Source organism: Ornithorhynchus anatinus, chromosome 12 (genome assembly GCF_004115215.2).
Source record: "Ornithorhynchus anatinus isolate Pmale09 chromosome 12, mOrnAna1.pri.v4, whole genome shotgun sequence".
NCBI lineage: Eukaryota > Metazoa > Chordata > Mammalia > Monotremata > Ornithorhynchidae > Ornithorhynchus > Ornithorhynchus anatinus.
In genome coordinates this window covers 33,871,681-33,886,496 of record NC_041739.1, presented here as the reverse complement: position 1 = coordinate 33,886,496, position 14,816 = coordinate 33,871,681, and the positions used below count along the sequence as shown (strand labels likewise).

At 43.6% G+C, this 14,816-nt stretch overlaps 1 protein-coding gene and 1 non-coding gene across 51 annotated transcripts in view; both read left to right on the top strand.

Moving 5' to 3' along the window:
* The window catches only part of ANK2 (ankyrin 2), a 576,252-nt gene extending 563,182 nt beyond the window's left edge, over positions 1-13,070 (top strand). For 29 of the 50 annotated variants that reach the window (XM_039913760.1, XM_039913763.1, XM_039913759.1 and 26 more), the window contains 7 exons: positions 482-770; positions 1,431-1,713; positions 4,485-4,577; positions 5,090-5,173; positions 6,673-6,837; positions 7,911-8,093; positions 10,800-13,070. In XM_039913760.1, coding sequence (XP_039769694.1) covers positions 482-770; positions 1,431-1,713; positions 4,485-4,577; positions 5,090-5,173; positions 6,673-6,837; positions 7,911-8,093; positions 10,800-10,814 — 1,112 coding nt within the window. In that variant the 3' untranslated portion in view covers positions 10,815-13,070. Of the gene's footprint in view, positions 1-481; positions 771-1,430; positions 1,714-4,484; positions 4,578-5,089; positions 5,174-6,672; positions 6,838-7,910; positions 8,094-8,829; positions 8,922-10,799 lie in introns of all 50 variants that reach the window. The other 21 variants (XM_039913767.1, XM_039913801.1, XM_039913796.1 and 18 more) reach the window with 2 other exon arrangements.
* Positions 13,071-13,338: 268 nt separating this feature from the next.
* LOC114815847 lies at positions 13,339-13,476 on the top strand. Its single transcript, XR_003763649.1, has one exon. It is a non-coding gene; the product is annotated as a small nucleolar RNA SNORA7 (small nucleolar RNA).
* Positions 13,477-14,816: the final 1,340 nt, after the last annotated feature.

The following is a 14,816-nucleotide window of genomic DNA, read 5'->3' as shown; positions in this document are numbered from 1 at the left end:
TACGCCATGCTGTTTCTCACCATAGCATACAACAGCGTGGCTCAGTGGAAAGAGCATGGGCTTTGGAGTCAGAGGTCATGGGTTCGAATCCCAGCTCGGCCACTTGTCAGCTGTGTGACTTTGGGCAAGACACTTAACTTCTCGGTGCCTCAGTTTACCTCATCTGTAAAATGGGGATGAAGACTGTGAGCCCCACGTGGGACAACCTGATTCCCCTATGTCTACCCCAGCGCTTAGAACAGCGCTCGGCACCTAGTAAGCGCTTAACAAATACCAACATTATTAAGGCTTTGTCTATCTTGGACTATAAAGTCCTATAGGGGTAGGGACTTGGGTGCCTGTTGGGACAGTCTTTGTACAATACCTGGCTCAGAGTGACATCAATAATGGTCTTAATAAATTTCCACTAGTTGACCGTTAGCTCCTGAGATGTAGAAAAGGCATCTATTTCAACTAAGTCGTATTTCTTTTGTCACCGTAGGGTTTTCAGTGCTCCAAGAAGAGCTGTGCCCGCCGCAACAGAAGAAGGAAGGGGAGCACGCTGTTTCTAAAGAGAGTGAGCTGTCTTCTGAGCAGCCTCCCATTGTCTCCGAAGAGGACATTTCTGTCGGTTATTCTTCCTTCCTCGATGGCCTCCCCAAGACCGAGGCAGACGTGTCAGTAGCAGATTTCCTCCAACAACCCCACCCAGAGCAAGAGCCAGATGAGTTCTCAGGGAAATTCCAAGACATTTCGAAAGATTCATCTCCTGGATATCACCAAGAATATTTGTAAGTCTCAGCAGATCACCCAGCCCATCAGACCCTGGGTAATCTCCTCATCCTAAAAACGCCCTCAGTTAAGAAAAAGCAGTGTAGCCTAGTGGAAGGAGCCCGGGTATGGAAGTCAGAGGACCTGTGTTTTAATGCCGGCTCCACCACTTGTCTGCTAAATGGCCTTGGGCAAGCCACTTAACTTCTCTGGGCCTCAGTTTCCTCATCTGCAAAATGGAGATTCCTTACCCGTGCTCCCTCCTACTTAGACTGTCCCATTTGGGACCTGATCGTCTTGTATTCTCTGAACACTTAGTACAGTACTTGGCACGTAGTAAACACTAAACAAATATTACAATTATGATTATTATTAACCAATGATATTTCTTGGGCACCTACTAGAATGCAAAACATCCATACTAAATGCTTAGGGGAACAAGACACATGTCCTCAGCCCTCAAGAGGCCTACAGTCTAACGCGCTTCCTCCTCTGCTGTTCTATCATCATCATCATCAGTGGTATTTATGGAGCACTTACTATGTGCTAAGCACTTGGGAGAGTACAATACAATAGTTGGCAGACACGTTCCGTGCCCACAGTGAGCTTACAACTGAATCCTGTTTCTTGAGAAGACAGAATGCCTTGTAGTTACTTCCTTTTCCTTGACTGTTTCACAGTGTCACTACTCCGGGAACCGAACAGCCAGAAGCTTCAACAGCTGCCCGAGAATCTGGCTCTACGCCTGAGGAAATCACCCCCACTGCTGAAGAGAAAGAAAGGCCATTTACCCCAGCTTCCAGCGATCAAGGAGAATCCCCCATAGTGCAAGAGCCTGAAGACCTCCAGTTACAGGGGGAAGAGAGTTCCCCTAGGAGAAGTAGCCTTGTGATCGTGGAATCAACTGATGACCAGCCACAAAGATCGGGACACCACGATGAAGCCGATGAGTCTTTTGAAAAGGTAAAGTCACCCCTCTCACACACCTCAGAATAACAGCCGCACGCAGATTGAGAGTGGGGAGGAAAATGATTATGTTTCTGCACACAGAGATTATTCATTTGAATTTCCTGATGATTTACCTGATTGGCGTGCACATCTGCACAGATTTTAAAGTAAACTGTAACCAGCGGTTAGCCAAGTGTTGTTGAAATGACCGGCATAGTTTAACCAATCTATTAATGAATCACTGGTATTTACTGTAAACTTACTCTGTGTAGAGCACTCTCTTAAGCACTTGGAAGAGTAAAGTGCAATAGAGTTAAAACATTTGGGAAGCGGTTCATCCCATGCTATAATGACTTAGAGACTTCCCATTGAAGATACGAAATTCTCGATCCCCAGTCAGTGGTATTTATTGAGCTTCTACTGTGTGCAGAACATTGTGTTAAGCTCTTGATATAGTACAACACAAGAAAAATACACATTCCCTGTCTCACAATCTAGACAATCTAGAGAGGGAGGTGGGCAGACACAAATTACTTATGAATAGTGGGTGTCCCCATTGGAAGTTGTTTTATTAGGGTTTTCCTGCCCTGTCCTGCTCCCTGCTGCTGTGCAGGGATAATTCACAGGGCTCAGTCCTCCAAGGGCACCTCAAGTTCCTCCCTGATAGTAGATTCCTGAGAAGATCATTGTACATCTCTGACCAGTGGGGATCTCCAGGCCAGCAAGCCCCAAAGAGGTAAAAGGGTTGATGCTCTACTCAAAAGGCTTAATTTACCCTCCATGAAATAACTGTGGGTACTGGGAGAATAGAATGGGACAAATGGCCCTGATTTTATTTTCTGTCAAACCGATGTTTTTCATGTTGTTTTGGCATTTGTTAGGAAATTTTATTTTGGAAAAGTGTCATTCCAGGGACAAAACTTGGAAAAATATTTCTTTGGATTTTACGTTTTGAGGATTCTGAGAGGAAAGACTAGATGGTTCTGGACCCATTCCAGTTCGTGCCATGTCCCAGATACACAGTTCTTTGTATGTGATTTCAAGTGATACATAGTGTGCTTTGGTGAAATTATTCCAAAATTATTTTACTTGATAGGAGTGCCAGGCTTTCCTTCTAAAGACCTTCGGTGTGGGCAAATGTTCAATGTTAAGGGGGTATGGGCCTCTTCCAGAAGTGATGACGAATAAAGGATGACTTGTTTAGAAGAACTGAGCTTTTTCCAAACTAATATAGCCCGGATAGAACTGGTGGTTTCTGTGAGTTTGGGAGAAAACGTTCTGACAGTGACAGGGAGTTCTGATACTCTTGCCTTTCCCTCGGCGTTCTTGTAATTAGGAAAGGATAGATGCCAAAATGTTGCTGTAGTGTATTTTCATTAATCAAAAATTCCATGCTTGCCTTCATGAAAAATCTCTCCATCCCATATGTGCTTGGTGCGTGAAGGAATAATTGGTGCTACATTAGTCTAAATGTTGCCAAATTTCAATTAAGTTTCTACTGTCCAGTGTAGAGAAGAACTGAATCCAGAAAAATCCAGGCCAAAAAAAAATACTCTATCTGATTAATAGGTAATTATTTCAACTCTCCATCACTTTGCCTATTGAGACCTTGCCTTCTTCTCATCTCTTCATCAAGGACCAATGAAAGTTTTCTCTTTATTCACATCTTAAAATCTCTTCCCAGCTCTGCCACTTGTCAGCTGTGTGACTGTGGGCACGTCACTTCACTTCTCTGTGCCTCAGTTACCTCATCTGTAAAATGGGGATTAAGACTGTGAGCCCCACGTGGGACAACCTGATTCCCCTGTGTCTACCCCAACGCTTAGAGCAGTGCTCTGCACATAGTAAGCGCTTAACAAATACCAACATTATTATTATTATTTTGCTGTTCTGCTGATTGAACTGTATCTGCTGTGATAGCCCTCTCTTATTCACACAAAAATTTCTAGGCCCCAATCTTTGGCTCTTAAATTGTGATTTGTTTTAGGCCTAGAAGTCTACCAAGACATGTATTTTTGGCATTCTGAAATATGATTAGCAATCTTGAGGACTGAAATTGAGTTCACCCATTGGCATCTCCTGAAAGGAGACAATGTGGGCTCACGATTTAGCATTGAAAAAGAGTTCAATTCCCAGTTCTATTCTCAGCTTCATCACTGGCTTGCCGAATGACCTTGGAAAAGCCAATTCCCCTCTTCGTATGTATCTCGGTTACTCCCTCTGCACAATCAGTCCAGTACTGGCCACAGAAGAGTATAATGAAGATTTTTCAGTTAGGGAATAGATGCAAAACACTTTCAATTCTTTACAGAAAGATATCATCTAACTGTCTTCCTGTTCAGTTTAGCTAATGAGTTTCTGCCAGAGCTGTAACATCACTGGCGACTGACTAGACAGTTTGGTTATGTAACTTTAGTGATGTGTTTATGTTCAGTATTACCTAAAGCTCCTACTGGAGCCCGGGTTTTGGCTGTAATAGTCCACCATGAAACAGGGCTGTGCTCTCTCCGGCTGGATGATGCCAGAATGATCCTTAAAGCAGAAAGCATTTATTTTTCACTCCATCTCCACAAAATAGCCTTTAAATAACTACAGCTGCTTAGTATCAAGCCCATGCTCTTCTCTTTCTGTTAACCTGTATCACTGAAGAGCCTCAATACCTCCTCATGCTGAATTACTGTATTCAAATCAGCATTTCGAGAGCACGGTGTAAACTAAAGCACAAACCGTTGGTGAAGGTGATGTTTAGCCGGCTAAACAGAGCACTGCTTCCATGCTTCCACCAGGAGATAACCAAGGAATTAGGGGAGCTGGAGGCTAGCTCTGATGAGGACGCAATGATAACTACCAGGGTTGTTCGTCGGCGGGTGATCATTCAGGTATCAAGCATTCCTCTTTGCATGTTCCGAGACAATTGCGTTCTGGCTTCACTTGGAGTGTGCTCCTTGGTTCAGCTGGTGGAGCGGTTAGGGGGGTGTGGCATGTCCCCCGAATGATGCATGGCCAATAAAAATTAAGAAAACGGATCATGTCACTAATGCTATTTATTTGCAAAGAAACATCACGGTACCGACCGCTGCAGTTCGGAGACTCTGAAGGTGCCTCGCAAAGAATTGGGGCAGGTTCCGTTTGACTTCATCAAGCTGGGGGATGATTTGATTTGTCCTGGCTTTTTTTGAAGCGTTGCTGAAACTTATGGTGTAACTCTTCTTGAGCATGTTGACTTTTTTTTTTTTTAATAACCAAACTACCACCAGGGTTTGCATCTCGGCAATATTTTTTGACTCTTCCTTTGATTCTAATTTTTAACAAATCTGAAGCAGTTTACTTGATCTCGCGCCATACAGGGAGGCTTAGAGTACTTAACGTGTCTCACTTCTTGGCTGTTCAGGGTGACGAGCTGCCAGAAATACCACCCGAAACAGTAACGGAAGAGGAGTACACCGACGAACACGGACACACGGTCGTGAAGAAGGTATTGTCAGTCTTACCCTAAATGTGGGCTTTTCGACCTAGCGGACCTCTAGGGGATAGATGAGGAGCCTGCTAGCTGGTGGTGGGTCAGGCTCTGGGGTCCCCCCAAAATTGCTTTGGGACTTCCCAAGCAGCAGCACACACCAAGGCACACCTCCTCCGAGAGGCCTTCCCTGATTGAGTCCTCCTTTCCTCTTCTCGCACTCCCTTCAGCACCCTAACTTGCTGCCTTTATTCATCCTCCCTCCCAGGACTTACGTACATAACTATAATTTTATTTACTTATATTAATGTTTGTCTCGCCCTCTAGACTTTAAGTACGTCATGGGCAGGGAATATGTATGTTGTAGTCTCCCAAGTGCTCAGAAGAGTGCTCCGCACACAGTAAGCACTCAGTAAATACGACTGACTGAGACACCCAATCCACTGTCAAATCTCAACATAATAATGTTGGTATTTGTTAAGCGCTTACTATGGGCCGAGCACTGTTCTAAGCGCTGGGGTAGATACAGGGCAAACAGGTTCTCCCCCTTGAGGCTCACAGTTAATCCCCATTTTACAGATGAGGGAACTGAGGCACAGAGAAGCGAAGTGACTTGCCCACAGTCACACAGCTGCCAAGTGGCAGAGCTGGGATTCAAACCCATGACCTCTGACTCCCAAACCCGGGCTCTTTCCACTGAGCCACGCTGCTTCTCAACGGCCCCTCGTTTCCCTTGCTGAATAATTGGTGATGCCCGCAGATTTCGTAGGGTCTAGGCTGTGTTTGTATTGACCCTGACTGTCCCCCTCCAAACAGGTAAGCCAATCGCGGTTTGTTGGTGTTGGCACTGGGAGAGAAAGTTTCAGGGAGGATGTGAGCCAGTCACCTTTTGGTGCTTCTTTCTTAGCCTCCTTCCCCAGGAACCAACAGCTCTGGCAAGTTGGTTCGGAGCCACAGAATGCCTATTTAGCTGATGGACTGTGTCCAACCTGATTTAACTTGTATTTACCGCGGTGCTTAGAAAAGTGCTGTAATAATAATGGCTCCCAATCCCCCTGTGCAACTCAAAGTTCTTGCTTCTCACATCCTTTTTGTGTGCTTCCATTTTATAAATTTTAGCCAACAAAGACCACAAATCCTACATTTTGGGACACCTATTAAGGTAGATAACTAGATCAAGTCTTCCTAAGCTTCTGACATTTTCCCCCCACAAAAAATATTTTCAAGCATTTTTCCACTTTAGCACCCATCTTCTCTGCTTTTCTTGTCAACTCAATCGTGTCGGTCTGAGGTACAGTAAGAATCCATACGGTCATAGACCTTCCGTTCCTGCTTTCACTACTTTTCAACTGTAAAAACAGGAGTTGAAGGTCTGTGAAGAAATGAATATTCTGTTGCGGTAGCCAATCTTTCAACAGCGATGAACAAGTCTGTCTCAGGGTCTGTAAGTTCAAAGTGGCTCCAGAGCTACATTCTAATATTTAAAGTGGGTGTAAATGTTTTTTTAATTTTTTCAGGTTACCAGGAAAGTCATTAGACGGTATATTTCCCCAGAAGGCACAGAGACAGAAGACATTACAATGTTCGGGTCATCTCAGGAACCTGTCACCATTGAGGAAGGAGATGGCTATTCCAAAGTCGTAAAGCGCATTGTTCTGAAGAGCGACAGTGAACGATCTGAGGTGAGGTAATCCCCAGATTCACTGGGTAGATGATCACTCATGCACACTGAAGCCTATGACTGTACCTATTATTCAATGCATAATCTAGAATGGGAAAAATCCCAATAAGCTAAGTTTTTCTATTTTGTGCAGAATCCCACACTAAGGAAAACTTGCATTGTAATTTTAACCCACATCTGACACCGTGCTATAACTGGATAGACAATGGTTCTGAGTTTCCTTTCCTTAGACATTCTATTATAAAGAAATCAATAATAGTAACTGTGATAATTGCTAAGTGCTTACCCTGTGCCAGGCACTGTACTAAGCACCGGGATAGATACAAGATAATCGGGTCAGACACAGTCCCTGGCCCACTTAGGGCTCTCAGTCTTAATCCCCATTTTATAGATGAGATAAGTGAGGCACGGAAAGGTTAAATGACTTGCCCAAGGTCACACATCAGACAAATGGCAAAGCAGGGATTGCAACCCAAGTCCTCTGACTCCCAGGTCCATGCTCTTTCCACTACAGACATTAATCATTTTTGCTAGGTGAAACTGCTGATTCTCAGACCAGCCCCCCAGCACTTGTGTAAATATTCTTATACTCTACTATTTCCCCTACTTGTTCATTAACGTCTGTCTCCCACTGAAAACTGTCAGCTCCTTGTGGGCAGCAATCACGTCTACCAACTCTATTGTATTTTCCTCAAGCGCTTAGAACAGGGCTCAAGAAATACCACTCACTTCTGGATCTCCTGATTAGTGCAAACAAATGTGGTGGTGAAACTGATAAGGTCTTTCTTTACAGCCTCAACCTCCAACTGACATCAATTAACCTCCTGTTCCAAAGTCTTATTTAAGTCTCAGGCCAAGAACTCAGTTCTTTTCCTCACCCAGGTTCCCTACTTCTGGTATAAGAGGATAGCGAGGATGGAAGAAGCAGTTCATGGTGGGTTTTTTTTTCCGACTTACAAACCAGTGGCTCCACCGGGCATTTTACAGAGCAGAAAGAAAACCGCTTTTTTTTTTTTTTTTAAAGTAATATCCTTATACTACGGGAGACTAACGGTTGAGTCCTTCATTCACCAGGTAACTTTCTCTGAGCCAGCGGCCTTAGCCAGTGCCTCACAATTTCAGTCTGAACCAGTGGAAGGCCGCAAGGTCAGCAAAGTTGTTAAGAAAACTATGGTCCATGGAGAAAGGATGGAAAAGCACCTGGGGGATGCGAGCTTAGCCACTGACCTTCCATCAGCCAAAGATGACTTTGAAGAGGTAAGTGGCTTTATGTCTTTCTGTTCACATGAACGGGGAGGACAGTACTTTGTGTTTTGTTATCCTCGTTGGTCTTTTAAACCCTAGACTTGAAACTAACAGGCGGTGGCAAGGTTCTCTTTGTTGGAAGGACTTGCAGAAATAACGGACAGTTATCACTGCTGCTTTCAAATACATGCCATATACAAGTTGTTGTTTTTAAATCACCCCTTCATTATGACAAATTAAAAGTTCCTCCAATTTCTGGTTGCCATGGAAAAAAATCTCATTTTGAAAATGGCATAGAGCTTTCTATTCATAATATTGGAATTAAATGTGATACTCTCATGAGTTATAAGCCAATTGATGATTATCTATTTAGTGATCTTTTCTGCATTTACCGCAGTCATTGATAGATGCTGTGATCACTGTCAACTCCTGATTATCAGAGAATTGTCTTATCCATGACCATTTTCTTCCCTCCTCTCTAGTAGAGGCACATTTAGGTAATTTCAGAGTTTTCATTAGCTTTAGTACTATACCTGCTGAAGAAGGAATGTTAGGTAGGAGAACATGCCAACCAATTCATTTCAGAATAAGATAAATGAAGAGTCTTTTACTCACTGATCTAAATCAGAGAGAAATTTTCAGCTCAGATTTACTTAAAATGTAGATTGGAGTAACTCTCAAGCACTACTGTATGGAATCAAGATCAAGCAGTTTCCATAAAGGGTTTTTATCTTGTGTTTGACTTCAGGCTTTGAGTTACACGGGTAACCACATGAAAGTCTACCTCCCCACTTTAGTAGAGAATGAGATCGTGAAAGAGGATGGATCAGTTATTAAAAGGTTTGGGTTGGCATGAGACTGATTTTGATGAGTAAGATTAACAGACTAACCCTCTGAAAAGAAAGAAGATTTCACTTCCTGCCCCCTAGAATAAAGTGGTGCTCTCACAGAATCCTGCATGCATAGAAAAATATCACTATTACCACTGTTTTACTGGGTTTGAAAACATTTTCAGATAATTACTCTGATTCAATTAAGCCACTACATTCCATTAACATGGGAGAATATTTGGTCAGACTCTTTGGCCCAGCCAAGAATCAATTCAGTTGTCCCATCATTTAACATGAATTTAAAACTCTGCATGTCGGTGAACTGCATGGGTGTGATGTTGCAGAAAATAAGACAGTTCATATAAATCCGGAGGAACCTGAAAAACAGTTTCCAGAGTCCCTCATCTCACCTCTCCAGCCTGATTTACTCTTCGGCAGGTTATCTTCCCATATCTTTTCTGGAGGCTGTACGGCTCCCAACTTCACTGGGCCGTAAGGTTATTTTTTTCCTTCTCTGAAAGAGAGTATAATATAAATCCCTAATCACATTGAATTTTACATCTCATAAATAAAGGGTAGGGGACTCTCTCCAAAAGCCGGTATAGGCAGAAGGTGAGGTTCACAGGCTTATTTCCCCTCTAGACTGTAAGCTTATTGTGAGTAGACAGTGTCTGTTATATTGTACTCTCCCAAGTGCTTAGTACAGTGCCCTGCACACAGTAAGAGCTCAGTAAATGCAATGAATTGATTAAGTGTGGTGCCCCAGCGAGTGAGGTTTCAGTATTGAAGCAGGAGCCCAGGGATAGCATGTACCATCACCCAGCCTTGTCCGATAACAGAGCCAGCATTGTCCTTTCACTATTGATTTAGTTTTTCCTCCGTGGGTGTTACACCTGAGATAATAGATGCCATTAGTATTAGGCTTACTCAGTTGTACTCACCTCGCGGAGGAAAGAAGTCATAGATGGAACCTTAACAAATTAGGCAGGCTATTTCCAAACCCCACTATAATAAAGCCACTGGTTTTGTAGAGCCTCGTCATGCTCTGAAAAGACCCGAATGCTGTCTCCAGGTGCTAAATACCAACCTCTTTCTGCTAATCAGGGCAGTTGTCTTGATGGAGCATATTATTTCATGCATTGAACTTGGGGCTGGAGGGATGAATGATAAGTTGCCTCTTTCAACTTTCACTGTTAATTCTCAGTACCTTGAGCTCTTACTCGTAGGACAGGTCATCACTTTGAAAGACTTCTCATATTTTAAGCGCATTCCCAGGTGAACAGAACCTGGAATGTACCATTTAGATTTCCGGTAAGCCCAAAAGTTAATCACTTTGGTTCAGATCCGAGCATAAACATGCACATGCATATGTGATATTTTTTTGCCTGTGCTAATTACTTACCATCTATTAAGAACAATTTAAAGTGGAAAGAGCAGGGTCTGGGTTCTAATTCTGGCCTTGCCAATTTTTGCTGTTTGACTTTGAGCAACTCAATTTCTCTGTGCGTGTTTCCTCAACTGTAAAACAGGAATTAAATATCTATTGTTCCTCCTATTTAGACTGTGAGCCCCGTGTGGCACAGGGACTGTGTCCAACCTGATTAACGAGTATTTACCCCAGCGTTTGAAACAGTGCTTGGCACATAGTGAACGCTTAACAAACACCATAACAATCATTTTTCCAAGTAGAATTGCCAAGCTAAAAGGAACAAAAGGATGATTGTCGTACATGCCTCAATAGTAGTACAATGGCTTGCCCTTATGCCGTTTAGACCATCAGCTGGGGCGATGGTACAAGTCACCACCTGCACAAGATGGAAAAGGAATTCTCCTCTGGGGGAGGGAAAAAGAGAGAGATAATCACTTTCGGCTTCCTGCTTCCCGCTAGGACAACAATGAGTAAAGCCAGCACGGAGAAGAGGATGGTGGTGAAGGACCAGCATGGAAAACACGTTCACGTCGAACAACTGGAGGATGTACCAGAAGCACTAGATCGAGACGAACTCCAGCACGATCTCCAGCAACTTCTTAGGCATTTCTGCAGCGATGACTGTAAGCAAGAGGCCCAGTGAGGGGCTGCCCTCATCTCACCCAAGGAATCCAACCCTTCCCCGGCGCCCCTCCCCATTCACTCTCTGCCGTCAGTGTAGGGGTCAAGACTTACCCAATCCATGGAAGACCCTCCTTTGTCACACGCAGTGAATTCAGTTTTCTTTTCTCTGCTTTTGTTTTTAACTGTGAGCTAATTGGTGACCAAAGAGAGCATCCTTCATTTTTGGATGGTTTATCCACTGTATCGTTGTCTTCGTGCCGCATTGGACCTATGCCACCTCCATTGTCTCCTTTGCTTCTGCACTAGCTCCATGGAAATCCGTGGATCAAGCCAACTTCACCTGCAGGCCTCTTCAAGGGACTCTTATCTGCAGCCAGAAAAGGCATATCCCCTAAACTGTACATAGCTAGAGTGCTCAGTCTCATACAACTTCTAAAAAAAGGCCCACTGCCTCTCAATTCTCTCGCTTAGAATGGTGGGATAAAAGACCTCTAGAAATTGCTGAACGATGCTTGATCCAGCTATTGCTGAAAATGCAGATCTGCTGAGAAAGGAGCACTTCAGACCAATTGTGACCATAGGACTTCCAGTTTAGTGATCTCCGTTGATAACCTTGAAATACAGCCCTTTATCGTGAAATTACTGCTGACAGTGGCCAGCTCTGCTTTTAAGACTCTTTAACAGGTACTTGGAGAATTCCTGGGGGGGGGGAGAAAAACACACAAAACAACCAATTAGGTGATCAACTTGCTAGCTGCTATATCCCTGGGATGTTGCTTAGTCAGCTCTGAGATTTGGACCTGTTGGCGGGGTGCATTAAACGGTTCTAACCACTGATAGTTTCCTATTTTCCTCACTGCTTTAGCAAATCATGTGGTCTTTACTAGTGATATTTTTCTGCTGGCCCCTGCACTGTAGATAACTATGGGAAACAAGACTCACCCACTAGACAAAAAGACGAATTAACTCCTTCACCATATTTTTCATTTTTCAGTATTGCCTCTTCTCTGATACATGCATGTGGCATTTAAAGGAAAAAAAAAAAAAAACCAATCCCCAGAACCTCTTGTAATCCCATCGACAGCTTATTCTCCATCTTTTGCTCTGAGCACTGAGTGAACAGATTTTTCCATCTGCAACTACGTCTCTTGTTTTCAGTTTGCTGATGGGGTTCAGAAATCCTTGGACTTTGGTTCGGGTCACTTTGTGGGGTTTGTTTACATTCTGAACTAACCTTCTAAGGCTCTAAGCATTACTGCACTTTTCGGGGGGAGGGGGAGGCTTGTGTTAAAGAAGGGAATATCAAAATCTGAAATCTTTTCTGTGACCTATAACTTATCCTACTAGTGGTTGGCGTTGTGTAGCATTTTAACACATATATAAATATAGACCTATAAACAGCATATGTTTTGAATCAGTTATTTGATAAATGTATATTCAGAAAAGAATGAAAAAAAAAAATGAGTCAGTCCTCCAGGAACTGAAGTTTTTCCAGTCTCATCTGGCCTTTTACTATTGTGCAAAAATGACTCACTCAGTGCTCTGAATGTCAAAAACAAATGCAGCAAACAATGGCACTTCATCATTAAAATATCAATGCCAAGGGAGAGAAACTATCCTGGGAGGTAATGGCTATAAGCCACAACCCCCCAAGACTCCAAAGCTAGCGCTTTTTGGCAGTCAGATAAGGAATAAGGGCTCTTTGGCTGACAAAATGAGTGTGGCCCCTGGTGGACCATTTCAAGACACACCATAGCTTTCTTATTGTCAAGGACCGTACTGGTTGATCTTTGATGGGATTCAAGAAAAGCATTTCTGTTGTGTTATTTGCGGTGCAGATGATGTCTGTGTAACAACATAAATGGTTACTCACCTTTTTTCATTTTGATTTTTTTGCTGTGTTATCAAAGAACTTGAATACTGTGAGAAGAAGTGAACTTTAAGTTGATGAATCAGCATCTTGTTCCCATGGTGATAACACTAATTGAATATATCTATGAGGGCATGTATTAGTTAAAGAAAAAAAAAATACAACACTAACAATACATAGCTGCAATGTGTACAATGGCTGATTTAATTAAATAAAATGTACAAGTGTTAAATGTAGCAAGAGTGTCTGTTGTTCTTTACCTGGTCCGAGTGGGCAAGGTCGGCGGAGGTACATTTGTTTTCTCTCCTGAAGTGACTGTCCAAGGACTTATGGGCGCCAGTCTATTCTTGGTTTTGTCCTGAAGGAAAGCCAAATGTTTTTGGTGTGGGAAAGAACTGTAAAAGGGGGTATGGAAAACTTCAGGTTCTACTCTGCCCTACCAGTATTCTTCCCACCTGGAGTGACTCCCTTGGTGGAAGTCAACTTTTGCCGTTAGGTATGAGATCCCTCTCAGGATGGCACCTGGAGAGTTTCCAGTACTCTACCAGTCTTGGCTATGGGAGGGAGAGTCAAGCAGAGGCCTGTCCATTCCATTCCTAGCTTGAGCAGTGGCTAGCGAGTGGAAGGCCATCTGCTACACGTCAAAACTCACCTGTGCTGGGCAACAGTAGCATGGGAGAGACTCTAGGGTGCAGACTCAAGTTAATAGCGCGGAAGAAGGCAATGGGAAACCACTTCCGTATTTTTACCAAGAAAACTATATTAATACACTCCCAGCACAGTTGGAGGTGGGGTGTTCTGGGAGAGCTGTGTCCATGTAGTCCCTGTGGGTTGGAGATAACTCTACAGCATAAGATGAGAGGAGAAGCCAGACCACCTGTCACCAGGGAATGCAAGGAAGGGAACTTCTGTATCCCAAATATCTCAGGGTCTCATAGCCCTAGTGTCTGAAGAGAAGACAGCACTTAGGGCAACAAGCTAATGCTGCCATAGCAGTATGAGCCCCATGTGGGACAACCTGATTCCCCCGTGTCTACCCCAGCGCTTAGAACAGTGCTCTGCACAGAGTAAGCGCTTAGCAAATATCAACATTATTATTATTAGTTTCCCACCCACACAGGACAAGTGTCCCTAATATACCCGTAGCGTGAAGGGAAGCCTGCTTCAAATTTCTGAGGAAATCATCCTGGCTTCACCAACTGAGAAAGCTGTTAAAACAAATTCAGCTCAGAACCCATTTTCTGCTTCTGAAGGGAATTAGAAAGTGATCTTGAGAGAGCTGTGGGTTATCATAGCCTACGTATTTCCCCTCACACGGCTCTCCTGTCACTTTCTTACCACATTCTCGGAGGCCTTTGTCGTGGTGAATAGACACAGGCTGCTGTACAAAAAGTGTTTCTGTGGCTAATAGCGAAGCGGCATGACCTAGTGGATAGAGCATGGGTGTCAGAAGGATGTGGGTTCTAATCCTGACTGCCACTTGTCTGCTATGTGACCTTGGGCCAGTCACTTACCTTCTCAGTGCCTCAGCCACCTCATCTGTAAAATGGCATTTTAAGACCGTGAGCCCCACTTGGGACATGGGTTGTGTCTAACCCGATTATCTTGTATCTGCACCAGCCTTTAGTAAAGTGCCTGACCCATAGTAAATGCTTAACAAATACCATTTTAAAAATACCATTAGGAGGAGGAAATGTCCTTCGCTTTTTGGCCAATTTGGGGCTCACAGTCTAAGTAGGAGGGGAAACAAGTATTGAATCCCCATTTTACAATTGAGGAAAAAAAACACAGAGAAGTTCAATGACTTGACCAAGGTCTCACAGCAGGTACATAACGGAATGAGATTTAGAACCCGGGGCCTCCTAGACTCCCAGGCATGTGTTCTTCCTCAGGGAAGGTTCTCTATTTCTTTTCCCCTCGGTTCTTTAGCTCTGCCTCCAAGAGGGGGGCTGTTGGTTTGCAAGAAAAACAAAGACCGACAG